This window comes from Neophocaena asiaeorientalis, unplaced genomic scaffold (assembly GCF_003031525.2).
Source record: "Neophocaena asiaeorientalis asiaeorientalis breed wild unplaced genomic scaffold, Neophocaena_asiaeorientalis_V1.1 scaffold1132, whole genome shotgun sequence".
Taxonomy (NCBI): domain Eukaryota; kingdom Metazoa; phylum Chordata; class Mammalia; order Artiodactyla; family Phocoenidae; genus Neophocaena; species Neophocaena asiaeorientalis.
In genome coordinates this window covers 376,161-401,556 of record NW_020174472.1, presented here as the reverse complement: position 1 = coordinate 401,556, position 25,396 = coordinate 376,161, and the positions used below count along the sequence as shown (strand labels likewise).

Below are 25,396 nucleotides of genomic sequence, written 5' to 3'. Positions count from 1 at the left end.
TTCTTTAGACAGATTGGTGTTTAGTTTTTCAAACTTGTTTAAGTATTTTCCTTTCTTTAAAATGTGACTTACCAAATTAACAAGTATTATAGCTATGTTCTCTCTGCTTTTAACTATTTTTCTCTTTGGTGTTTATTTTTTATTGTTGTTGTTTCTTTTTGTTTTGTTGTTTATGTCTTTTTTCCCCCTTCAATTGGAAAGGTGTTAGTTCTACAACTGTTAACTTTATGACTTCATCTATTTTTAAATTTGTATTTTAAAATTCATCCACTTGAGATTCAAAACATTGTCTTTTGATACCAATATGAAAGATGAAGAAATTAGCCCACTAATGTTACCTCTTCTCTCTTTGTCCATCATCTTCCCACTTTTACTCTACCTATTGGGATTTTTGACTCAGGTTATTTTCTTCAGTTTATTAATTTTTTCCCCTGTCGTGCTTGAAAGCTGTTTTTCTGGTTTAGAAAGCCAGATAATAGCCTATAGACATATATTGCAGGGAAATGAACTTCAAGTGAGGAGGTTAGTTTATTCTGCGGCCTGTAGTGTGGCCTTTTCCTGCTTTCAGTTCTCAAAGTTTTAAGAAGTGGACGTTGGTAGGTCACTTATAGCCCTAATGGTGTACATTAATAAATAATTTTTAAAAATGAATTAAGCATCCAATTCAAGATATTAGAAAAAGAACAAAATGAATCTCAAGGAGACTGAAATAAGTTATATATAGTGATTTATACTGCTAGAGATAAAAGTAGGAATAAATGAATCAGAAAACAGTTAGACCTAATGAAAATAAATCCAACATAGGCTTCTTTAGAAAACCAATAAAATGTATAAACTATCCAGACAAATCAAAGAAAATACAAGAAAAGAAATAATGGTAAATGACCACTGACACCTAAGTACATAAGAGAATCATACGGATCTATTTTTGGAATGCAAGTCTCTGTAAATAATTTGAAAACCTGGATGAAATGGATGATACTTTACGAAAATATAATAACCACAACTGACACCAGAGATAGAAAATTTAAACAGACTGGTTACCATTGAAGAAATGTTGAAAGTCATCTAAGAACTGCCTCCCCCAAGAAAATAAGCCACAACCCCAAATAGTTTTACAAATAAATTCTATAAAGCCTGTAAGGAACAATATCAACATTGTTTAAAGTGATCCATGACAGAATAAAAAGGAGAGCTATAAAAAATGTGTTTATGAAGACAGCATAACATTTGATACCAAAATATTGCCAAAACAGCACCCAAAAAAAGGAAATTACAGACAAAATCAGTTATGAATATTGGTGCAATATCTTAAATAAAAAGTCATGTTGAAATAATATACCAGAGCCAAGGAGGGTTTATTCAAGAAACGCAAGGGTGGTCACGCTGCTTAACTTTAAGAACTGTCAAAAACATGTACCTTTGTGGGCTTCAGCAACTGTTTTGATTCATATGGTTTCATTTGGAAGTTTCCATTCTTTTGGCATTAAATAAGGGAGACGTTTGCTTTCTTAATATCTTTCAGACTTGGAGTATGTATGGATGAGAAAGGAATTATCTCCAAACCAGGACATCTATGAGGAAAAATTGTCCCAGGCAATGATAATGGAAAGGCTTACAGGCTGTGACCTCAAATGTTCCACATTAGGGGAAAACTGGAAACGTGACGACCTGTTTGAGAGGGAGCTGGTAAGTCAGAAGACACGTTTTAGGCAAGAGACAGTCAGTCATATAGGTACCCTTATTGAGAAAGGAGACCACTGTAACAAATCTGGGACAGTTTTTCATCTGAATACATTATCTTATATAAAACAGGTATTTCCTATTAAAGAGAGAATATATAATTTTGACACAGATAAGAAAAGCTTAAAAGCACATTCCTTTGTGAAAAAACACAAGCAAGTCTATGGAGAAAAGAAACTTTTGAAATGTAATGACTGTGAGAAAACTTTCGGCAAAATCTCAACTCTTACTCTTCATCAAAGAATTCATACTGGAGAGAAACCCTATGAATGTATCGAATGTGGGAAGGCCTTTAGCCAGAGTGCCCACCTTGCTCAACATCAGAGAATCCACACAGGAGAAAAACCCTTCGAATGTACTGAATGTGGGAAAGCCTTCAGCCAGAATGCTCATCTCATTCAACATCAGAGAGTTCATACTGGAGAGAAACCTTATCAATGTAAGCAGTGTCATAAAGCCTTCAGCCAGCTTGCACATCTTGCTCAACACCAGAGGGTTCATACTGGAGAGAAACCCTATGAATGTATCGAATGTGGGAAAGCTTTTAGTGATTGTTCATCTCTAGCTCATCATCGAAGGATTCACTCTGGGAAAAGACCCTATGAATGCATTGACTGTGGGAAAGCTTTCAGGCAGAACGCTTCTCTTATACGTCATCGGAGGTATTGTCACACTGGAGAGAAACCTTTTGATTGTATTGATTGTGGGAAGGCTTTCACTGATCATATAGGACTTATTCAGCATAAGAGAATTCATACTGGAGAGAGACCTTACAAATGTAATGTGTGTGGGAAGGCTTTTAGCCATGGCTCATCCCTGACTGTCCATCAGAGAATTCACACAGGAGAGAAACCCTATGAATGTAATATCTGTGAGAAAGCCTTTAGCCATCGTGGCTCACTCACTCTTCATCAAAGAGTTCATACTGGAGAGAAACCCTACGAATGTAAGGAATGTGGGAAAGCTTTTCGGCAGAGCACGCACCTTGCCCATCATCAGAGAATTCATACTGGGGAGAAACCTTACAAATGTAAGGAGTGCAGCAAAGCCTTCAGCCAGAATGCACACCTGGCACAACATCAGAAAGTACACACTGGAGAGAAACCATACGAATGTAAGGTATGCGGGAAGGCCTTCAGTCAAATTGCACACCTTATTCAACACCAGCGAGTTCATACTGGCGAGAAGCCTTATGAATGTATTGAATGTGGGAAGGCCTTTAGTGATGGCTCCTATCTTGTTCAACATCAGAGGCTCCACTCTGGCAAAAGACCGTATGCATGTCTTGAATGTGGGAAGGCATTCAGACAGAGGGCATCCCTGATCTGTCACCAAAGGTGTCATACAGGCGAGAAACCTTATGAATGTAACGTCTGTGGGAAAGCCTTTAGCCATCGTAAATCCCTTACTCTGCATCAGAGAATTCACACAGGAGAGAAACCGTATGAGTGTAAGGAATGCAGCAAAGCCTTCAGCCAGATTGCCCATCTGACGCTGCATAGGAGAATTCATACTGGAGAAAGGCCCTATGAATGTAAAGAATGTGGAAAAGCCTTTAGGCAGAGTGTACACCTTGCTCACCATCAGCGAATTCATACCGGAGAGTCATCCTCAATTATTCCCTCCTCTTCACCTGCATACCACCAGGTCCTCTAGCTTCAATATTCTAAATCTATCTATCCACTTCTTTCCAACTCGTGCCATTATCATGGTCAAAGATGCAACCATCTCGTTTGGATTTCTGCATAGCGTTGCAACCATTTTCCCTCTTGCTTCCCTCAAGTGCATTTTTAGCACTGTAGCCAGCTTAATCTTTTAAAAATAAAGAACTATATTCATGTTACTTTTCCATTTGAAACACTTGTTTTGACGAATATGTTAGATAACCCACTTAAAGGGTTTAGCATACCTTCCTGGGCTTATAATTAATGCCATTAAGGTAGAGTTTTCCTTACAGTTATGTTCAGCTGCAAGTGTAATGAACCAGTAGGTCAAGACTAAGAAGCCTACAAATTTTAGAGTAGATGGAGAACTCTTTACTCTCCTGATAGGTAGGAAAAATGAACACATTCAGAATTGAAAGATTGTATGATATGCAAGGTAACATGGTGGCTTGCACCTCCCTCTATGAATAAGTATAATGACGTCTAGCATTGTTGATGAGAGAGTCTCACCTCACCTGGCACTTACAAGTGATAATAGGCCAGTTAGAACAAAAGGTAGAATGTAGGACTAACTAGGGGGTAGTATTAAAAATGAACTAAAATGAACAAGCTGGAAAACTTGAATAGGTTAATAGTCATGAAATAAACTACAAAAGGTAGTTCAACACTTTCACCTGTGGAAAAGCATCACAAACAAGTCCTGTGATATTTAATTGTTCTAGAGCATAAAATAAATACAGTAAAGCTTCCCATCTTGTTCTATAAGCCTGACAAGACTAATACCAAAACAGGAGAACATACATATTGCAGTTGGCTTATGAATGTGGATGTTAAAAGTTAAATTTTTTCTTTTTTTTTTTTTTGCGGCACGCAGGCCTCTCACTGTTGTGGCCTCTCCTGTTGCAGAGCACAGGTTCCAGATGCGCAGGCTCAGCGGCCATGGCTCACGAGCCTAGCCGCTCCGCGGCATGTGGGATCTTCCCGGACTGCGGCACGAACCTGTGTCCCCTGCATCGGCAGGCGGACTCTCAACCACTGTGCCACCAGGGAAGCCCAAAAGTTAAATATTTTTTAAATATTAAAAAACAGAGTAAATGAAAAGCTAGACATGTCTCTGTATAGACAGACTCAGTCTGGCAAAGATATTTCTCCCCAAGTTAAATATGTAAATTCATTGATAGTCCAAAAAGAGTCCCTATGTGTTTTTAAGTTGACAAGCTCATTTTAACCATCTAGATAGTACTGTGATATAGCAAAGAGTGTAGTACTGTAGTAATCATTAAATTAACATTAATGGAGCATTTACTAATGTTACAGGCATTGTTTTAGGTGCTGGGGATACAGCGAGGTGCAAAATGTACAAAAACGTTTTTCTTCACGGATCTAGTGGGAGAAGACAAACTAAAAATTGAAATACTATATAGTAAGTATGTGACATGTACATACTTGTACATGATGAGAAATGATCTAAAGAGGGAGTCAGGGAGTGCTGGGAGGGAGTGCTTTACTCCCCCAGAACATATGGGCATTAGAACCAAGGGACTAGGGAAGAACTAGAAAAAACTCAGCCCCAAAGGGCACGATGAGAATAATCATGACAGTCTCAAAGCAGATAATTATGATGCTCTGAGTATTGCAGGAAGGGAGAATTGATGGCTTAACAAGGTTCATGAGAGTTCTGTTCACTCTTTGTCAATCGTGCTTTAGAGGCTGGTGGAAAGTTTTGTTTTGGGTTTTGTTTTGTTTTGGTAGTGGTCTTATTGAGATAATTCACGTACCATACAATTTGCCCACTTAAAGTATATGATTCAGGGAATTCCCTGGTGGTCCCGTGGTTAGGACTCGGCACTTTCATTGCCATGGCCTGGGTTCAGTCCCTGGTCAGGGAACTAAGATCCTGCAAGCCGTGCGGCGCAGCCAAAAAAAGAAAGGTATATGATTCAATGACTTTAGTATGTTCAGAGTTGTGCAACCATCACCACAGTTAATTTTAGAACATTTTCATCACCCAAAACGAGATCCCCTGCCCTTTAGTGGATACTCTTACACCTAGAGGAGAATACTTACCTGGAGCACCTCCTACACCTGAAGGTACCTGGAGTACCCAGAGCTCTCGGGTTTCCTCTTGGTTGCTGCCTGTGGCCATGTGATGGGAGCTCTTATCCAGAGGACACTGGAAAATGGAGCTTTGGGGCTTCCTCTTTACTTCGGCATCAAGGCTAGGAGGTGGACGATCTTATCCAGAGCATGTAAGGGGTTTTGACTGCCCTTATATATGGTAAAAAGGATTTTTCATTTCAGTGGGGCAAAGACGGATTGATCAGATGGCCTTGGGACAGTTAGCTCTCTGGAAAGACATAGATCTATACTTTGCACACTGATGAAGTTCTGACAGATTAGAGATCTAAAGGTACAATATTAAAATACAAGAAAAATTTAGAATATTTCTATAACCTTGGCTTGAGGCAGACCTTCTTAAGCATTACACATAACCCAGGAGCTGACATTAAACTGAGTAACACTTCTGTGTGGAAAACATCAAAGTTAACATAAATGAGAGACTGAAAATGTTTGCAACAAATATGACAAAGGGCAATGATCCGTGATATTTTTACAAATCAGTAATAGTAACATCTGCAACTCAGAAAAATGGACAGAGCTAACAGCCTCTTTAAAGAAGATGAAATAAAAACAGCTAAGGAATATTACCCACTATCATTAGTAATCAAGGCAATGCAAAATAAAGTGATGATACATTGACTTTTCCCCCCAATAGATTTATTTTAAATAACAGAAGAGTGATAATATCCAGTTTTGGTGAATGTGTGAAAAACAAGACAGTTCCATTGTTATATAAATTGCTGTATGTATAGACCATTCGAATCAATATTCCTCAGAAACCAAAGTGTACACAGGTAGGTAAATGTATAATGGGAAATTTTTTTTTTTTTGCGGTACGCGGGCCTCTCACTGTTGTGGCCTCTCCCATTTCGGAGCACAGGCTCCAGACGCACAGGCCCAGTGGCCATGGCTCACGGGCCCAGCCGCTCCGCGGCATGTGGGATCTTCCCGGACCAGGGCATGAACCCATGTCCCCTGCATCGGCAGGCAGACTCTCAACCACTGTTCCACCGGGGAAGCCTGGGAAACATTTTTAATGATAAACTCTTAGTAACTTAGGGTAATGGGCAAATGGGTAAGTTAATTATGTTGTATTCTTTGAATAGAATTATATGCAGCTGTTGAAAAACTATAAATGTGTATATAGCCATAAAAGATAGTTGTGCTATATTAAATGAAAAGAATTTTTTCAGACCTGTATTCTAGTATAAATTCATAATCATAATATCAAAAATAAAACCAAAAATACATGTTTTTCTGTTTTCCTCTGCCCAGATTTCCTTGCCTTCTTCTTTTTTTTAATTTTATTTATTTCTGGCTGCGTTGGGTCTTAGTTGCTACGCTCGGGCTTTCTCTAGTTGCATCAAGTGGGGGCAACTCATTGTGGTGTGCGGGCTTCTCATTGAGGTGGCTTCTTGTTGTGGAGTGTGGCCTCTCAGTGCGTGAGCTTCAGTAGTTGTAGCATGCAAGCTCAGTAGTTGTGGCTCGTAGGCTCTAGAGCGCAGGCTCAGTAGTTGTGGCGCACAGGCTTAGTTGCTCCACGGCATGTGGGATCTTCCCGGACCAGGACTCGAACCCATGTCCCCTGCATTGGCAGGCGGATTCTTAACCACTGTGCCACCAGAGAAGTCCTTGCCTCCTTCTTTTGACTACACTCTCTCTTTTTCTTTGAGTAACTGGCCATACCCTGTCTTACAGTTCTGAGGGACCTAGTCAATCACATTCTCTCTGGAACTTGAAAGGGAGAAGGATCTGTTCCCTAAAGGGATGATGCTGGTGCCCTTGTGGTTGTGATCTTTGGAGCCACCCTAGTTTTTGTGCTTTCCAAGGCTGCATTTCCTTAAACGACTTTCCATCCTCTCAGTACTTCATTTTTTGCTTGTTTGCTTGCAATTAAAGAAACTTAACCAAGTCAGAGTTTGGGATGAAGATTATGTAATAGGCAATAGAATCTTTGGAATATTGGAGGTGTTAGGGATCGGTGTTTGGGTGAGATGGGGCAAGTGAGACTCCTGTTTCTTTCCTAGCCTAGGAAAGTAACAACTCGTGGTGTGCACTGGGCAAACACCCAAGTGAATTATTATTAGTTGTAGTCGCCTGAGGTGAATAGAGGTCTAGAGTCCTGAATAATGACAGTTTCAAGAGGAAGAGGAATGCCAAGTCCAAAGAGTGTCTATGATGCCAGTAGCTGTTTTGGGTAATTTAAAACTCAAATCTTGAACTTTCTGAACTACTAGCAACTAAGGGTCTTTGTATGATATTGTTGAAAGATGTCTTATACTGTTTGAAGTCATAGGGTTAAGATCGCTTAAAACCAAAGTGAGAGACTCCTTTTATGGGTTGCTAAGGTGCGATGCTGGTTAAATTCCGTATTTTGTTGTGGAGTGGTTGTAAGGCCTGAATTGTATCCCTCCCACCCCCAAATTCACATATTGAAGCCCTAAACCCCAATGTGACTGTATATGGAGAGAGACGGCTTTGGGGGAGGGAATTACGGTTAAATGAAGTGATAAGGGTGGGGCCCTAATCTGAAAGAACTGGTAACCTTATAAGAAGAGGGAGAGACATCAGAGGTACTAGAGAGAAGTTACAGTGACAATTGAGAAAAGTTTCTGGCAGTTTAGCCCTAGAAGAACTGACCTTGACCTTTATCGGAAGTTGGTCTGGAGATGACAAGGAGCCACATGGTAAGTTGAGGGAATCAACATTTCTAGATTACAGCAGGAAAAATTCCCACCGCTCGCTCCAGATATGGCCTTCACAGGAAGTGTTGGTGCTCCTTGTATCCAAGGAGCCTAGAACTCAGAGTGCATGTACCTCATGGATCATTCTGGAACATTCCTCATAAGGCCAGTGAGTGGTCATCTGTGGGCCGCAGTTGTTGTTACTAAACATTTTGAATACGGTTCCCAAAAGGAGACAGTCTGATTTACAGACGATCCAGAGTAACTCACATTGGCACTAGCACCGCTGAGGATTTCTTCTAGCCAGTATTCCTGAGATTCTAGTACCATTGTTGTCATTTTAAGATACAGTGTTTTCAGAGGAAGTGAGAGACTCTAATCAAATTCTGAATAATTTTAAAGGGAAGGTGATCAAAAGGGAGAAGACGTGACTCGACAAGTTAAGTAGGCATAAGTGGCTTAAAATGAATGTGAACATCAAAATGTCGGAATAATTTAGAAAGTACATCTTGTTTTGAAAATGCGTAATACAGATGTAGGGCTTTTGGTGGGGGGGGGTCCATAAAAATCGATCAATTATGTAAACTTACCCATTGAAACTTTTTTTTTTTAATCTGTTGAGTATTTCCTTCTTTGGGGAACTAAAATTTAGATATCCTGAAAATGTCGCCTCAATAAGTCTAACAAGAAGAACAAGGGTCTGGAGACCAAGGCTCTTTGGGAGACAGTTTGGCAGCTTCTTAAAAGGCTAAACACTGTCCAGAAACCATACTTCTAGGTATTAGCTCAAATGAATTGAAAACATGTCCACACAGAAAGCTGCATGTGGGTGCTTACAGCAGTTTTATGAAAGCGGCCGAGATGTCCTTCAGTAGGCGAATGGATGAACATACTGCGGCACAACCAATAGATTATTATGTAGTGATAAAAAGAAATGAGCCAGGGGCTTCCCTGGTGGTGCAGTGGTTAAGAAAGAATCCGCCTGCCAGTGCAGCGGACATGGGTTTGAGCCCTGGTCCTGTAAGATCCCACATGCTGCAGAGCATCTAAACTAAGCCCGTGCACCACAACTACCGAGCCTCTGCTCTAGAGCCCGTGAGCCACAACTACTGAAGCCCACATGCCACAGTTACTGAAGCCTGCACACCTAGGGCCCAAGCTTCACAACAAGAGAAGCCAGCACAATGAGAGGCCCACGCACCGCAAAGAAGAGTAGCCCCTGCTCACTGCAACTAGAGAAAGCCTGCGTGTAGCAACGAAGACCCAATGCAGCCAAAAGTAAAAATAAAATAAAAATAAATTAATTTTTTTAAAAAAGAAATGAGCTAAAGAAATGGAGAACTTTAAGTTCATATTAAATGCTAAGTGAAAGAAGCCATTCTGAAAAAGGCTATATATTGTCTGATTCCAACTATGTGACATTCTGGAAAAGACAAAACTATGCAGATAGAAAAACTACGGGGTTCATGAAGATGGAGGAGGACAAACAGGTGCAGCACAGGACATTTTTAGGGCACTGAAATATATGCTACTGTAATGGTGGATACATATTATTATGCATTTTCCAAAACCCACAGAAGTATACAACACAAAGAGCAACCTTAATGTAAACTATGGGGTTTTGTTAGTAATAATGTTTCAATATTGGTTCATTAATTGTAACAAATCTTCCACATTAAATGCAAGTGTTTACTAATAGGGAAAATTGGGTGCAGGGAGGTGGGTGTATGAGAACTCTGTACTATCTGCTCAATTCTTCTGTAAACCTAAAACTGTTCTAAAAAGTAAAGTCATTAGTAAAAACAAAAACAAAACAAAACAAGAAACCATAATGAGATATCACTACACGCTTATCAGAATGGCTAAAATAAAATATGTATATGTATAATGGCAACATCCAATATCGGCAAGGATTTGGAGAAACTGGATATCTCATAAATTGCTGGTAGGAATATAAATGGTATGACCACTCTGAAAAACAGTTTGGCAGTTTGTTTAAAAAAAAAAAAAACTAAACTAAAAATGCAAATACCATATGACCTAGAAATGCACTCCTGGGCATTTATCCCAGAGAAATGAAGATTTAGGTTCACACGAAACCCTGTAATAAGGAACAATTAATAGTAGAAGGGCAACCTATGAAATGGGAGAAAATATTTGCAAACCAAATATCTGATAACGGGTTAATATCCAAAATATGTAAGGAACCCCTGCAACTCAATAGCAAAAGATAAAATAATTTTAAATGGGCATAAGACTTGAATAAAATAGACATTTCTCCAAAAAAGACATACAAATGGCCATCAGGTACATGTAAAGGTAAAGAGCATCACTAATCATCAGGGAGATGCAAATCTAAACCACACTGAGATATCACCACACACCTATTAGAATGAATATTGTTTTTTAAAAAAATTGAAGAGGATGTGGAGAAGTCAGAACTTTTGTACCCTACTGATGGGAATGTAAAATGGTGCAGCCACTATGGAAAACAGTATGGCGTTTCCTCAAAAAAAAATTAGAAATACCTAATGATCTCACTTCTCGCTTCTGGGTATTCGAAAGTCAGCATCTCAAATAGATGATTTGCACTCCATTGTTCAGCATTATTCACAATAGCTGAGAGGTGGAAGCAACCTAAATGTCCATCAGTGAATCAACGGATAAAGAAAATGTGGTATACACATAAAATGTAATATCCTTTAACCTTAAAAAAGAAGGAAATTCTCCATATGCTACAACATGGGTGAAGCTTGAGGACGTTGTGCTGAGATAAGCCAGATGCAGAAGGACAAATACTGCGTTTATATGAGGTATCTAAAATAGTCAAACACATGGAAGCAGAGAGTAGAATGGTGGTTGCCAGGGTCTTGAGGGAAGGGGAAATGGGGAGTTACTGGTCAACAGGTATAAAGTTTCATTTAGGCAAGGTGATTTAAGTTCTAGTGTTCTGTACATCGTGCCTCTAGTTAACAATACTGTATTGTACACTTAAAATTTTGTTATGACGGTAGATCTTATGTTAAGTGTACCTACCGAAATGAAAAGAAAATTGTAACTGGAATAGCCCCAAACTGGAAACATCCCAGATGTGGTAGCCAAACTGTGGTAAATCCCTACCATGGATTACCACTCAGTAGTAAAGTAATGACTATTTTTTTTTTTTTAAAGTAATGACTATTGATACAAATAACAACTTGGATAGATCTCCAGAGGATTACGCTGAATGAAAAAAAAATACCTATTGATATAACATTTTTGAAATGATAAAATTATGGAGAAAAAATTAGCGATAGTCAAGGGTTAAGGAAGGATGGGGTATGGAGGAAAGTGGGTGTGGCTATGAAAGGGCAACCTGAGGGATCCTAGTGGTGACGGAAACGTTCTGTATCTTGACAATATTCATGTCTGTATCCTATTTGTGACTTTGCAAGTGAAACCGTGCCCTTATAGGGTTAACAGAAACTGGTGACTAACAGAAATTCTTTTTTAAAATAAATTTTATTTATTTTTGGCTGCGTTGTGTCTTCGTTGCTGCGCATGGGCTTTATCTAGTTGCGGCACGCGGGCTTCTCATTGCCATGGCTTCTCTTGTTGCGGAGCACGGGCTCTAGGCGCATGGGCTTTAGTAGTTATGGCACATGGGCTCAGTAGTTGTGGCTCACTGGTTCTAGAGTAGAGGCTCAGTAGCTGTAGCGCACAGGCTTGTTGCTCTGTGGCATGTGGGATCTTCCCAGGCCAGGGATCAAACCCGTGTCCCCTGCACTGGCAGGCGGATTCTCAACCACTGTGCCACCAGGGAAGCCCCTAACAGAAATTCTTGACGTTGTCTTACAGCTTGTTAAAACCACCTCCACTTGTAACCAGCCTTCACTGATCAAGCTCACTTTAATTTTCGTTACAGAAGATTTGCATGTGCTCCAAGCGACACGTAGCCTATACAGTAAGACGTTTGCCCAAGTCGTTTTCCAGGAACTTGGACTGAGCTGTGTCCAGTTCAAGCTCAAGCCAGTTAAGACTGATTAGGACCACTGACCCTACACCTGGGTCTTTACAAAGGCCTGATGTGTCTGATGAACAAACTTTTGACATCAGAGGGCCAAAAACCCCTCCCTCAGGTCCTACTAAGTGCCTCCATTTTGGGACATGCATCCCATTCGGAAGCATGTAACTCAGATTTGCCTGCACAGAACACAGATTACCTCACCTTTTCCCTACCTCCAATACCTTATCCTATGCCTAAAATCACCTTGCTTCTTTAACCCATAAATATCTCACCCCTCTCGCCTCAGGGAGGTGGATCTGAGATGTTTTCCCATCTCCTCGCCAGCTGCCTCTGAATAAACCTTTTCTTTGTTGCAAACCTTGACTTTTTGCTGTGCCTTGGGCAAATGAACCTGGTTTGGTGACACAAGACTTCACCTTCATCTGGGGGAACCAGATAAAGGGTATACTGGATCTCTCTCGGTGGTTTCTGTATTTTTTACAACTGCAGGTGAACCTACATTTGTCTCAAATAAAATATTTAAAGTCATTAATCACCCCTTAAGACTAGCCTCTGTTTCACTACTATATATATAATATAATACTAGCAAGGACCTACTGTATAGCACAGGGAGCTCTCTACTCAATACTCTGTAATAACCTGTATGGGAAAAGAATCTAAATGAAGAGTGGATATAGGTATATGTATAACTGATTCACTTTGCTGTACACCTGAAACTAACACAACATTGTAAATCAACTATACTGCAATTAAAAAAAAAAAAAAGACTAGCTGCTGTTTACATTTCTGTGGCCACTGAGACACTGAGCAAATGCTTTCGGACTTGGCTTTGTGGTTTATGGTGTAACAGGCCCAGCCAGGAGCCCTGATTCCTACCCCAGCTCCCCCACTGTCCCCTTGTGCCACCTCTTTTGTCGGCACCACTGTCCTCATCTGGAAAGTAGAATGGTTGTAAGGATTGGATACGTTCCTAAGTCATAAAACGCCCAAAACAGGAGCTGGCACTTAGGAAACTCAAAATAAGAAGAATGAATACTTTTTTTTTCTTATTATTTTCTGGTTTGTATCTCTATGCTTTACAAATTTTCTACAATTCAGCATGATTATCACGCTCAACAAAATTGCCCAGGATCCTCCCTCAGTCCAGCCCAGAAGACTGCAGAAGGTGGGCCACAGCCTCCTTTCTCCACCTCCACCCACGCCCCCTCCCTTTCTGGAATTCTCCCTTCCCCACCTTCCTCCCCTCCTACCTCTCCCCCATCTCTGTCTTCTCCCCCTTCCCTTTACCCCCATCTCCTCTCTCCCTCCACTCTTCCTCCTCCCCCAACTCTTCCTCCTCCCCGCTCCCCTCCCTCAACACCACCACCCCCCCGCACCCCCATCCCCTGCGGCCGTTTTTTCGTGAGGTCACAGGCAAGGGGCCTGAGGGCGGAGGGGAGGGTGTGCGGGCAGCAAGAAGGTGTACGGCCTGAGGGGAAGCTGTGAGGACTGAAGGGAGAGGGTGTGCGGGCCCAGGCGAGGGGCGTGAGGGAGGAGGGGAGGGTGTGCGCGCCGGGAGAGGGCGATGGACTGAGGGGAAGGTGTGAGCACTGAAGGGAGAGGGTGTGAGGGCCCAGGCGAGGGGCGTGAGGGCTGAGGGGAGGGTGTGCGCGCCGGGAGAGGGCGTGTGGACTGAGGGGAAGGTGGGCCCTGAAGGGAGAAAGTGTGAGGGTCTAGGTGAGGGGAGTGCCGGCTCAGAGAGAGGGCTGGGGAGAGGAGTGGAGGGAGGAGGCTGGTACTGACCTTCCCCATGTGATGCGATGGGGAAGGAGGCGAATCTGTGTGTGTGTGCAGCAGTGTAAGTCTTGGGAGGGGGAGGGGCGGGGTGCGCACGCGCTCGTGCGCCTACGGGTCTCGGTCTCTGTGGGTGTCTTCTCTGTCTAGGCTTTGCCTTCCCTGTTGGGGTGAGGGCAGTGTATCTCTGGGGGACCGCCATGCCCACATCCTTGGTTGTGTGTGCGTCCGCCTTTATTTCTGCCCACGGTGTCTCTGTGTGAGGGTGTCATCCAGGTGTCCACCTGTGTCTCGTCTTTCACTCTGTAGCTGTGTCCCTGGGTGTGAGTGTGTCTGTGAGCATGGGGTGTGTCTCTCCCGAAGTCCGCCGCGTCAGTGTCTCTACCTCTCTGTGTGTGTGCGTTCACCTGTGTGTCTCTGTCTTTGGGCCTTTCTGGGTGTTTGTATGCGAGTGCATCTGGGTGCGACCCTCCTAAAAGCATGTGTGAAAGACTGAACGCTTGGACAGGCAGGCCTAGCAGAGCTACCTCCCTTCTTGTCCTGCATGTCTCCTGGCCTGGGGCCCCCAGATTCCCCAGCTCCTTCCTGCCCCTCAGAGCCTTGTCCGGCTCATAGAAGGCTCTGGAGTGTTGAGGGGGCAGGAGGTGTGGGAGTGACAGGATGTGGGGCTAAGGCTTCTTCTCTTGCCTTCCACAGGACCTTCTTAAAGGGGGATCAGAGTCCCCTACCCACTCCTGAGTGGGGTTGATTTGTTCAGAGGATGTGTATTGGGCCCTCAAAGTGCTGTTCTGGGCACTTTGCTGGGACTACTTCATTTATAAGCCTCCCAGTAACTCCAAGGTAGGGACCTCATCATCCCCATTTTATACATGGGGAAACCGAGGCTTAGAGACTTAAGTGAATGACCCAACTCTATACCCAGGCATCTGGGTTCCAGAGACCCCACACTTAACCACCAGACAAATGGGAAATCCTTTCTTCCTTTCGGCTCATCTGACACACAGTTGCAGGATTTTTCCCCCATGGGAATCTTACCCTTAGAAACAATGGAAGGAAGGAAATGCCAGAAGACTCAAGGAAGGAGAGGAGGGAAGTAGCCACCAGCTTTGTAGCCACATAGATCTCAGGCCACATGGGTTCAACAGTCACCAGCCCAGAGCATGTCACTTCCAGGGCCTCTGTGCCTTCGTCGCCTTCATGGACTCCTTTTTTCATGAAAAGAAAATATATATATAGTTTGTGATTATATTGATATGAAGACAAATATAATCCAGGCTGGATTAGAGTCACTTTTTTTTTTTTTTTTAATGATCTTAAATTAAGACATTCTCGTGGGCCCCTACAGGTATCAGGGGCCTTGGGCTCGCTGTGCCTCCTGGGTAAGTCGGCTCTGGTCGTGTCCACGTCCGGCCAAAGCCAGTGTTGTTGACCTCACAGTATAGGGATGGGAGTCAGATGGAGATTGCCAGTCCAGAAAGAATACTCTTTAAAAACTTAAATTCTGTTTAAAAAATTATGACATTACTATGAAGTCACTCACCCAGGGAAACAATCAAAGGAATATAAGAAAAAAAATTAATAACTCCCCCTTGTTTTTTTGTGTGTTTGTTGGTTTGGTTGGATTCTAGGAACAGTGCTATAATAAACATCTTTTTTCCCTATATAACCTTTTACATGGAGTTTTTGTTGCTATGAGCAGAGTCCTGGGAACAAGGCTGCTGAGTTATGGGGTTTGTGTCTTGCCAGCTCACTCTCCACTAATGTTGAGTGACTCCCGTTCCTTCAGCTGCGTGTGGGAGGTCCATTTCTTTGCATCTTTGCCAGTGATAGAAGTTGGCTTATTCATTCACTCAGCTCTATGTTTGGGTACCTCTGGCTGTTATCCTAGATGCTGGAAACACAATCCAAGCACGATCATCTCTGCTCCCCGGGAGCTTGCATTCTTGTGAAGGGAAGACAGATGATGAACTTGAAAACTTTTTAAAGGGACAGTTGTCAACAATGATGTGGGCTATAAGAAGATTGCAGGGGTGGGCGTTGGTTGCTACTTGAGCTCAGGGCCCTGGGAGTGGGAGACTTCTCCATGGAGGTGACATTTGAGCTGACAGTGAGAAGGAGCCAGCCAGGGGAAGAGCATTTCTGGCAGAGGAAGCGGCAGGTTCGAAGGCCACTGTACCTGGGGCCAAGTGTTTGAGAGGGGAGTGGAGTGGGAGGGGGAAGGCCCTCGGGGCAGACTATAAGGGCCATGTGGGCAGCGGTGAAGACTGGATGATTTCTAAGGCTGTGGGAAGCCACCGGAGAGTTTTAAGCTGGAGGATGTTTTTGCGGAGGGCTTGCTGCGGGCCGGGCACGCTGCTGTGGGGTTTGCAGACGTGAAGTGGTGGGGACACAAGCCCATACCTTTGTGATCCTTTGTGATGTACAGCGGGGCTTCTTTTTTAAAATAATCTTATTGCTTTTTAATTTGAAATTTCACTGTTTATAGAGACCAACATTTAATTTGACAGTGTTCTTTTTTTATTGAAGTATAGTTGATTTACAAGGTTGTGTTAATTTCTGCTGTACAGCGAAGCAATTTAGTTGTATGTATTCTTTTTCATATTATTTTCCATTATGGTCTATTACAGGATATTGAATATAGTTCCCTGGGCTATACAGGAGGACCTTGTTGTTTATCCATTCTACATGTAATAGTTTGCATCTGCTAACCCCAAGCTTCCAATCCTTCCCTCTCCCTTGGCAACCACAAGTCTGTTCTCTATGTCTGTGAGTCTGGTTCTGTTTCATAGATAAGCTCATTTGTGTCGTAATTTAGATTCCACATATAAGTGAAACTATATGGTGAAATGGGGTCGGTGGAAATAGTGCCCACCTTGCAGGAGTGTTAGGAGGATTAAGTGAGAGGCGTTGGTCTAGTGCTTTGCAGGCGGTAATCACCCTGAATGTTCACTGTTAATGTATGTGCGTGTTCCTGTCTCCTGCCCCTCTGTGGGCATGTGTGTGTCTGTCCTGTGTGCATTGTGAGGTGGGCCTAGGCCTGGCCTCTCACCGTGCCTCCCTCTCTTTCCCCCCTGACCAGAGCCCACCGTTCCTGGTCACCGTGGGCAGTGGAGGGATGGCCGCCCAGCTGCTGACTGATGAGGCCCTGGTGAGTCATGTTGCCTCCCTCTCCTTTCCAGAGAGATGTCCCTCTGACCCCCAGCCCCATCCAGGGCCCATGTCCCCACCTCCTGGGGGTTCTGTCTACTCTGAGGAAGGACAGCAGTGCTCAGGGGTGATGCTCCTGTCCACTCTGCCCCCTCCAGGCCCAGGAGCCTCTCTCTTGCCTGTCCCTGACATTGACTTTTGTCAACCAAGGAGGACAGGGCAGCTGGGGAGTGACTGGTTCTGCCCTGAGGGCCCTCAGGAGACACAGGAGGGCACCCGGAAAGTGGTGGTTTAAATGTGTACAAGACTCACTGGAACAAGGCCCACACATTTCAGACAGCAGTTACATTGGGGGAGGGAGGGCGCCCATGGGGAGGGCACACGGCTGGCATCCCCGGCTCCCACTGTAATGTGTTATGATGTTTTAACGGGTGGTACATATATAGCTGTGTATTGAATTTTTCTCTAAGCTTGCTTTTATGCCAGAAATATTTCATAATAATAAATATATAAATGTTCTTTATAGAAAATAGGCTAAATCCAGTAACCTGTAGGTAAGACAATAATAATTCACCCATAGTGCCTCTACCCAGAGATAATCATGTGGATTATTTGTGTATTCATTTATTGGCTTCCTTCTCTGATGATTATTTTTAAAAATTGACCCAGTATTGGCTCTGCCATTTTTATCTTGGAAGATTTTTTTTTTCCATCCCACATTAATCATTAGGATTTCCCCAGCCTTTGAAAACTACAGACATCACTTGTTTTGGCTGCATAATCAGTGTGTCTAAATGTCCATCTGGTATTGGTGAATTTGACTTTTTAAAAAATCATTTTTCAATGCTGTAAATAATCTATTGTAAAAGTAAAAGAAAATTCCTGATAAATAAGGAAATGCCATGATCATTACAAAAAGCTTAGAAAATCCAGAAGAGCATAGTGAAGAGGATCAGAATGACCCTTGATCTCATCCTAGAAATAACCACCCTCAAATGTTGTGTGTCCTTCTCTCCCTGGATACATGTTTTTTGCAAAAATAAGAATCACCCCAGCTGAGCAATTTTTATATCCTTCTTCATCGAAGATTTCATCCTGAGCATTTCTCTGCATTGTTAAAAACTCCTTGGTAACATCCATTTTAATGACTCCATAGAAATTTTATCTTGGGGCCATACCTGGCTTACTTAATGGTTCCCCTATTGTTTGATATTTATTTGTCCCTAGTTATTTATGGCTGTCGGGTATTTATTGTGCAAGTTGGATATAAATGATAAATGGATATGTGACAAATGGTATAAACTTTGAGCATGATAGGTGACAAATGGTGTCACAAAATCTTTTCCGAATAGCATTGTATGTATATTAGTGAGGCTTCATTTTTAGAAAATGTTTATTAGCCTTTTCTGCAGGGGGTTAAATGATCTATCTTGTGCTTTACCAGTCTCCAGGAATCTTAGTATTCTTGAAGATTTTAAAGAAGTGTGTGTGTATGGAAATATTTGTGGCAAATATACTTCCCAGCTTTACTTTTTGTTTCTTATTTTATATTTAAGTCCAAAAGCATTTCATATTTTTAAAATCGAGTCTGTCTCTCCTCCTCTGGTGTCTTCCAGTTAAACTATAAAAGGGTTTCTCCATCCACAGGTCACACATCATCTGTTTTTCTTCCTTTTTTTCTATTTATCGTTTGGATGTTAACAGTGAACTTCTGAATCCACCTAGAATTTATTTTAATGTCTAAATGTGTCATTTCACTTACCTGTGAGTTTTGGTTTGTCATGCCTTTATTTATTTAACACCTGTATTAAGATATACCCCACATACCACAGAGTGTACAATTCATTGGCTTACGGTATATTCAGAGTTGTGCAACCATCACCACAGTCAATTTTAGAACATTTTCATCATCCCAAATGGAAGTGTGTACCCAATGGCACTCACTCCCATTTCCTCTCTTGACCCCCAACCGCTGGCAACCACTCATTTACTTTTTGTCTCTGGATTTGCCTATCCTGGACATTTCATATAAATGAAATCATATGATATATGGTCTTTTGTGTCTGGTTCTTTTAGCATAATTTTTCTGAGATTCATCCATGTTTTAGCATGTGTCAGTGCTTCATTCATTTTCATGACTGAATAATATTCCACTGTGTGGTTAGACCACATGTTATTTATCCATTCATTGGTTGATGGACATTTGGGCTGTTTCCAGTTTTTGGTTATTAGGAATGCTGCAGTTCAGACATTAGTTTGGACATGTGTTCTCAATTCTCTTGGGCGTATACTTAGGAGTTCTCAATTCTCTTGGGCGTATACTTAGGAATTGCTGGGTCCTAATATAACTCTGTGTAACTGTCTAAGGAACTGTCGGACTATTTTCCAAAGCAACTCTGCACCATGATGTCTTCATTTTTAACTTGTCTGTGATTATCATCTTGATTTCTTCTTTTTCCTACTTAATTTAGAAGGACTTGTTGATTATTTTTATTTTGGTATGGTTGGGATTTTTTATTTAAGTGTTTTCTTCTTAATTACATCTAGCGCAAATATATTCTGATTTTCAAGAAATAGAGCCTATCTGATTTCAGCTCTTTGGAATTTGGGGAGGTTTTCCTTGTGGCAAATTGGTTTGTGCCAGTAGACAGGAAACCAAAACAGACGAAGCACGAGAATGAGTGGCCTCAGACATGCACACACAAAGCACTCAGGTTTGGTGCATTTGGGGCTAAACCATACTTCTGGGGAAGTCTTTCCAACCCTCCAGAGGAGGGCGGCCCCTGCTGCCTGCCCTTCAGCATCCTTTGCTGTAAGGTGTCAGCTCTGACACTTCCAGGACTGTCCATTTTGTTTTTAGTGCACCCCTCCCAGCCCAACCCCCAGAGCAGCGCATGGAGCCTACTCAGTAAATATGTTATTTATTGAGTGAGTTCACTGATGTGGGGCATTCTTAGAGAAGACTCTCTGAAGGAACTACAATATTTTTAAAAATTAAAATAAATAAAAAGATAGAGGGGGCAGCAGGAAACTTTTGGAGGTGATGGATAGCTTATGGCCTCGATTATGATAATGTTTCATGGGTGCATACTTTCCAGACTTAATCAAGTTGTATTAATTAAATATGTACAGCTTTTATATGTCAATCATACCTCAATAAAATGGCTTTTTTTTTTTGTGGTACGCAGGCCTCTCACCGCTGCGGCCCCTCCCGCCGTGGAGCACAGGCTCCGGACGCGCAGGCCCAGCAGCCATGGCTCACGGGCCCAGCCGCTCTGCGGCACGTGGGATCCTCCCGGACCGGGGCACGAACCTGTACCCCCTGCATCCGCGGGTGGACTCTCAACCACTGCGCCACCAGGGAAGCCCAAAGTGGCTTTTTTTAAAAAAGGAATTATTAGCAGGACTGGCCAAAGGATGTATGGGCCAAAGAATCAAATAATAATATCATATAATAATAATTACTACTGGGGAACTAGATCCCACACACATGCCGCAACTAAGAGTCCGCATGCCACAACTAAAGATCCTGCATGCCTCAACTAAACATGCTGCAACGAAGATCCTGCATGCCATGACTAGGACCCAGCCTGGCCAAAATAAATAAATGTTAAATAATAATAACTACTACTACTAATAAGTATATATATAAGATGCATATGTGAAATGTCAAAATCAATCAAATGTAATAGTTGACATTCATCGAGAACTTACTCCAGCCATACCAGACACTGTGCTGGAACCATATATGCATTACCGCATTCAACCCCCATGACAACTACAGAGGGGGACATTTTTATTATGAACAAATGAAGTTCAGAGAGGTTAAGGCACTTGCTCAAGGAAAAGACAGCCATTGAGGGTAGAGCCAGGATTTCATTGCAGGCTTCCAGGCTCCTGAGCCCACACTCTCAACCACTGCCTTGTACTGCTTCCTCATCAAACAGTAGTGACCCACGAGGCAGAGGAGGCCAGCATGAGCCCAAAGCCTCTGGGCAGGCACATGGGGGCCATGATAGGACTGGCCAGGAGGTGAGGCCTCCTCTCAGGGAGGGTGAGCCAGGGTTCACGGTTCTCGTGTCGGGGGCTCAGAGCACTGGGGAGAGCCAAGGACCTGTGGATGTGGGTGGCAATAATAGTAGCTGATGGTAATTAAGCACCTGCTGTATGCTGTGCACTGTTCTGAGTGTCAAACATGGATTAACTCATTTAATCCTTACACCATCCTTACTGACCCATTTATTCATTCAAGAACTATTCATTGGGCTTCCCTGGTGGCGGAGTGGTTGAGAGTCCTCCTGCCGATGCAGGGGACACGGGTTCGTGCCCCGGTCCGGGAAGATCCCACGTGCCGCGGAGCGGCTGGGCCCGTGAGCCATGGCCGCTGAGCCTGCGCGTCCGGAGCCTGTGCTCCGCAATGGGAGAGGCCAAAACAGTGAGAGGCCCGCGTAACGCAAAAAAAAAAAAAAAAAAAAAAAAAAAAAAAAGAACTATTCATTGAGTGCCTACTATATGCCAGGCATTGTACTAAACACTGGGGAAATAGTAGAGAGCAAGACGGATGTATTGGTTTGCTAGAGCTGCCATAACAAAGTACCACAGAGAGGCTTAAACAACAGAAATATATTTTCTCACAGTTCTGGAGGCTGGAAGTCAAAAATCAAGGTGTTGGCTGGGCCAACACCTTGATTTTTTTTTTCCAAGTAATACATTTTTTAATAAAAATTAACTACAGGGCTTCCCTGGTGGCGCAGTGGTTGAGAGTCTGCCTGCTGATGCAGGGGACAAGGGTTCATGCCCCGGTCCGGGAAGATCCCACATGCCGCGGAGCGGCTGGGCCCGTGAGCCATGGCCGCTGAGCCTGCGCGTCCGGAGCCTGTGCTCCACGACGGGAGAGGCCACAGCAGTGAGAGACCCGCGTACCGCAAAAAAAAAAAAATTAACTACAGAACAAAAACTCAGAGTTTCCAGAATCCACCTAAATCACCAACGTGGTTAGGAAAACATTAAAACCTGCCCACGTCCCTGTAAATGACAAATCTAAATAAAAAGTAAACATACATGATTTCCAGGAATTTTCCTTTGAGCACTTTAAATAATAATAATGAAAACAACTTCTGCAAATACATTGTTTAGAGTAGGGGGTCAAAACCAAATATGTGGAAAACCACCCTTCTTTCTGAACGGTCTAGAGAAGAATCAATTTCAGGCCTCTCTCTCAGCTCCCAGTAGTTCTTGGCTTGTTTTCACATGGTATTTTCCATGTGTGCGTGTCTCTGTGTTCAAATTTCCTCTATTTATAAGGACACCAGTCATATTGGATTAGGGCCCACCTACTCCAGTATGACCTCATCTTAACCAGTGGCCCTAATTCCAAATAAGGTCCCATTCTGAGGTGCTGGGAGTAGGACTTCAACACATGGATTTGGAGGAGAGGAAGCATAATTCAACCTATAACAAATCCTTAGAATAATACCTGGTACATAGCAACTGCCTATGGAGTGATAGGTGTTGTGACCTACAATTGACAACATCATTGTCATCACCACCATCATCACCACAACCATTGTCAGTACCACCACCATCACCACCATCACCATCATCATCACCATCACCACCATCATCGCCATCATCACCATCATCATCACCACCATCACCATCACCACCCCCACCACCACCACCATCGCCATCATCATCACCATCACCACCATCATCGCCATCATCACCATCATCATCACCACCATCACCATCACCACCCCCACCACCACCACCACCACCATCACCATCATCATCATCACCACCACCACCACCACCACCACCATCACCATCATCATCATCATCTCTCCCTGCTAAGCCACATTCATTTCATCCCCAGGGCTTACAGCATCAGCTGGAAAGTCTCTTATGCTTCCACCACATGAACTTCTCACGATTCCTCAATGGTCTAATCTGCCTTTTAAGCCTCATGTCTTGACCCAAGCTCTTCCTCCCTCTGGAATCTCCCCCCAAGGACCTGACCACTGATCCTTCCCCCAGCCTAAACTCAGTGTCACCTTTCTGAAGTCTTCCCGGACGCCCCCTAAAGCTGCTGTTGCTCAGGAGCCTGGAGAATTTTGTTCATACCTTCATGACAGTATTGACCAGATTGTGGGTCAGTTACAGGTGTTTTCGTCTGCCCCTCCTTTGAGGAACTAGTTCTTAAACCTTCTGTGTCTGTATCCCGCACCTTGCTCAGTGCCTGCAGCTTTGTAGGGGCTCAGGAATCTTTGGTGAACTACTGGGTTCCATCTAGGTTTCTGCCTTTGTTGGGCTTCTAATGAATGTGTTGATTCACTGGGTTATGATCATTTTGCGTTTGATTCCTTCTCTGTCTCTCAAATCTGTGACTTTCTGCTCTAAACAGCCTCATATTTGTTTTATTTCTCTGTCAGAGGACCATCCCCAAATAATGAGGCACCAAGATAACTGAGTGGCTGGTCCTTGTTGAAATCACTTCAGATACATCCTGTGTGCCTTCCCGAAATCCTCTTGGCTTTTCTGGCCATTCTTCCAGACCTCTGTAAGGAGGGCCCTGTGGTGAGTGGTTGTGGGTTTCCTCTTACAGGAGTCAGTGACGTTCAGGGATGTGACTGTGGACTTCACCCAGGAGGAGTGGCAGCAGCTGGAACCTTCCCAGAAGGACCTGTACAGAGATGTGATGCTAGAGAACCTCCAGAACCTGGTCTCACTGGGTAAGGGGCAGCTTTGCTGAGTAACTTACCATCAGCCTGTCACGTGAGGACTACAGAGAGATAAGAAAAAAGATTGACAGATTTGACTACGTAGAAAGCTTAAATCACTGACAGATTTGACTACGTAGAAAGTTTAAATCACTCAAAGCTAAGAATAAAGTTGACAGATGATGAAATGGGGAATAATATTTACCACATGGATAACAGTCAAAGGATTATAATTATGTAAAGAGCTCCTAGGAATAAATAAGAAAAAGACTGAATGATGGCCAGACTTATAGCTGGAAGTTCATAAATGTGGAAATACATGGAATCACGCTTTATAAAAGATTTTTAAATCTTACTAATAGTCAAAGAAATACAGTTTTTGCTCATGAGGTACACAGAAATGAAAAAGAATAATAGCCTGCATTATGAAGGTATCGGGAAAGGGACTCTGTCCTTTTAGGAGTATAATGTTGGGACAACTCTTTTGGAGGACAGTTTGGCATTATCAGCCAAATTTTGAACAATTCCATTTTTAGGGATCTACCCTTTAGAAATCTTTCTATATGTGTACAAAGTTTTCCTTAGAAAGAAAAATAGAAATGACCTAAATGCCCACATGTACAAGACTATGCCCACATGTACAAGACTGACTAACATATCAAGGTGTAACCATATGATGGAAACCATGCTTTTCAAAGATGAGCACTCTTTGTAGGCACTGACATGGAATGATGTCCCTTGATGTGTTGTTGAAACACTAACTTTCAGAGCTAGAGTATGGTCCCATTTCTTCAACAGCTTTTGTGGAAGTATAATTGACCTATAATTAACTGCACATATTTAAAGAATAATTCAGTGTATTTCAACATCTGTACACATCCAGGAAACCATCACCATGATCCAGATAATGAACATATCCATTACCCCGAAGAGTTTCTCATGCCCCTGGGTAATATCTCCCTTCCCTCCCCGTACCCACCCTCCATCCCCAGGCAACCACTGGTCTGCCTTATGTCACTGTGGTTTAATTTGCATATTCTAGAATTTTATATACATGGAGTCATACAGCATGTAGTCTCTTTTTGGTCTGACTTCTTTCACTTGGCATGATGATTTTGAGGTTCACCCATGTTGTTGTATGTATCAATAGTTCACATCTTTTTATTGCTGAATACCATTCTGCCTATGGATAGACCACAATTTGTTTATCCATTCACTTGTTGATGAACATTTGGGTTGTTTCCAATTCTGGACTATTACAAATAAAGCTGCTGTGAACGTGCGTGTACAAGTTTTTCTGTAGGCATATGCTTTCCTTTCTCTTGAGTAAACACCGGTGAGTAGAATGGTTGGCTCAGATATGAGGTGTATATCTAACTTTTAAAGAAACTCCAAACTTTTTTCCAAAGCAGTTGTAACATTTGACATTTCCACCAGCAGTGAGTGGGAGTTTCAGCTGCTCCATGTGCTTGCCAAATCTCAGTATGCTCAATCTTTTTCATTTCAGCCTTTCTCGTTGGTGTGTAGTCTTATCATATC

At 42.7% G+C, this 25,396-nt stretch overlaps 1 protein-coding gene across 10 annotated transcripts in view; it reads left to right on the top strand.

Moving 5' to 3' along the window:
- ZNF470 (zinc finger protein 470) overlaps nt 1-25,396 on the top strand; it is a 70,653-nt gene that overhangs the window by 12,537 nt on the left and 32,720 nt on the right. For 4 of the 10 annotated variants that reach the window (XR_003004836.1, XM_024757212.1, XM_024757209.1 and 1 more), the window contains exons 1-2: nt 16,839-17,139; nt 23,743-23,869. Coding sequence is in view for 8 of the 10 variants with exons in the window: in XM_024757212.1 (XP_024612980.1) it covers nt 16,951-17,139; nt 23,743-23,869 (316 nt within the window). In the remaining 2 variants the exon portion in view is untranslated. Of the gene's footprint in view, nt 1-1,525; nt 14,056-16,838; nt 17,140-23,742; nt 23,870-25,396 lie in introns of those variants that run through there. The other 6 variants (XM_024757205.1, XM_024757206.1, XM_024757213.1 and 3 more) reach the window with 5 other exon arrangements.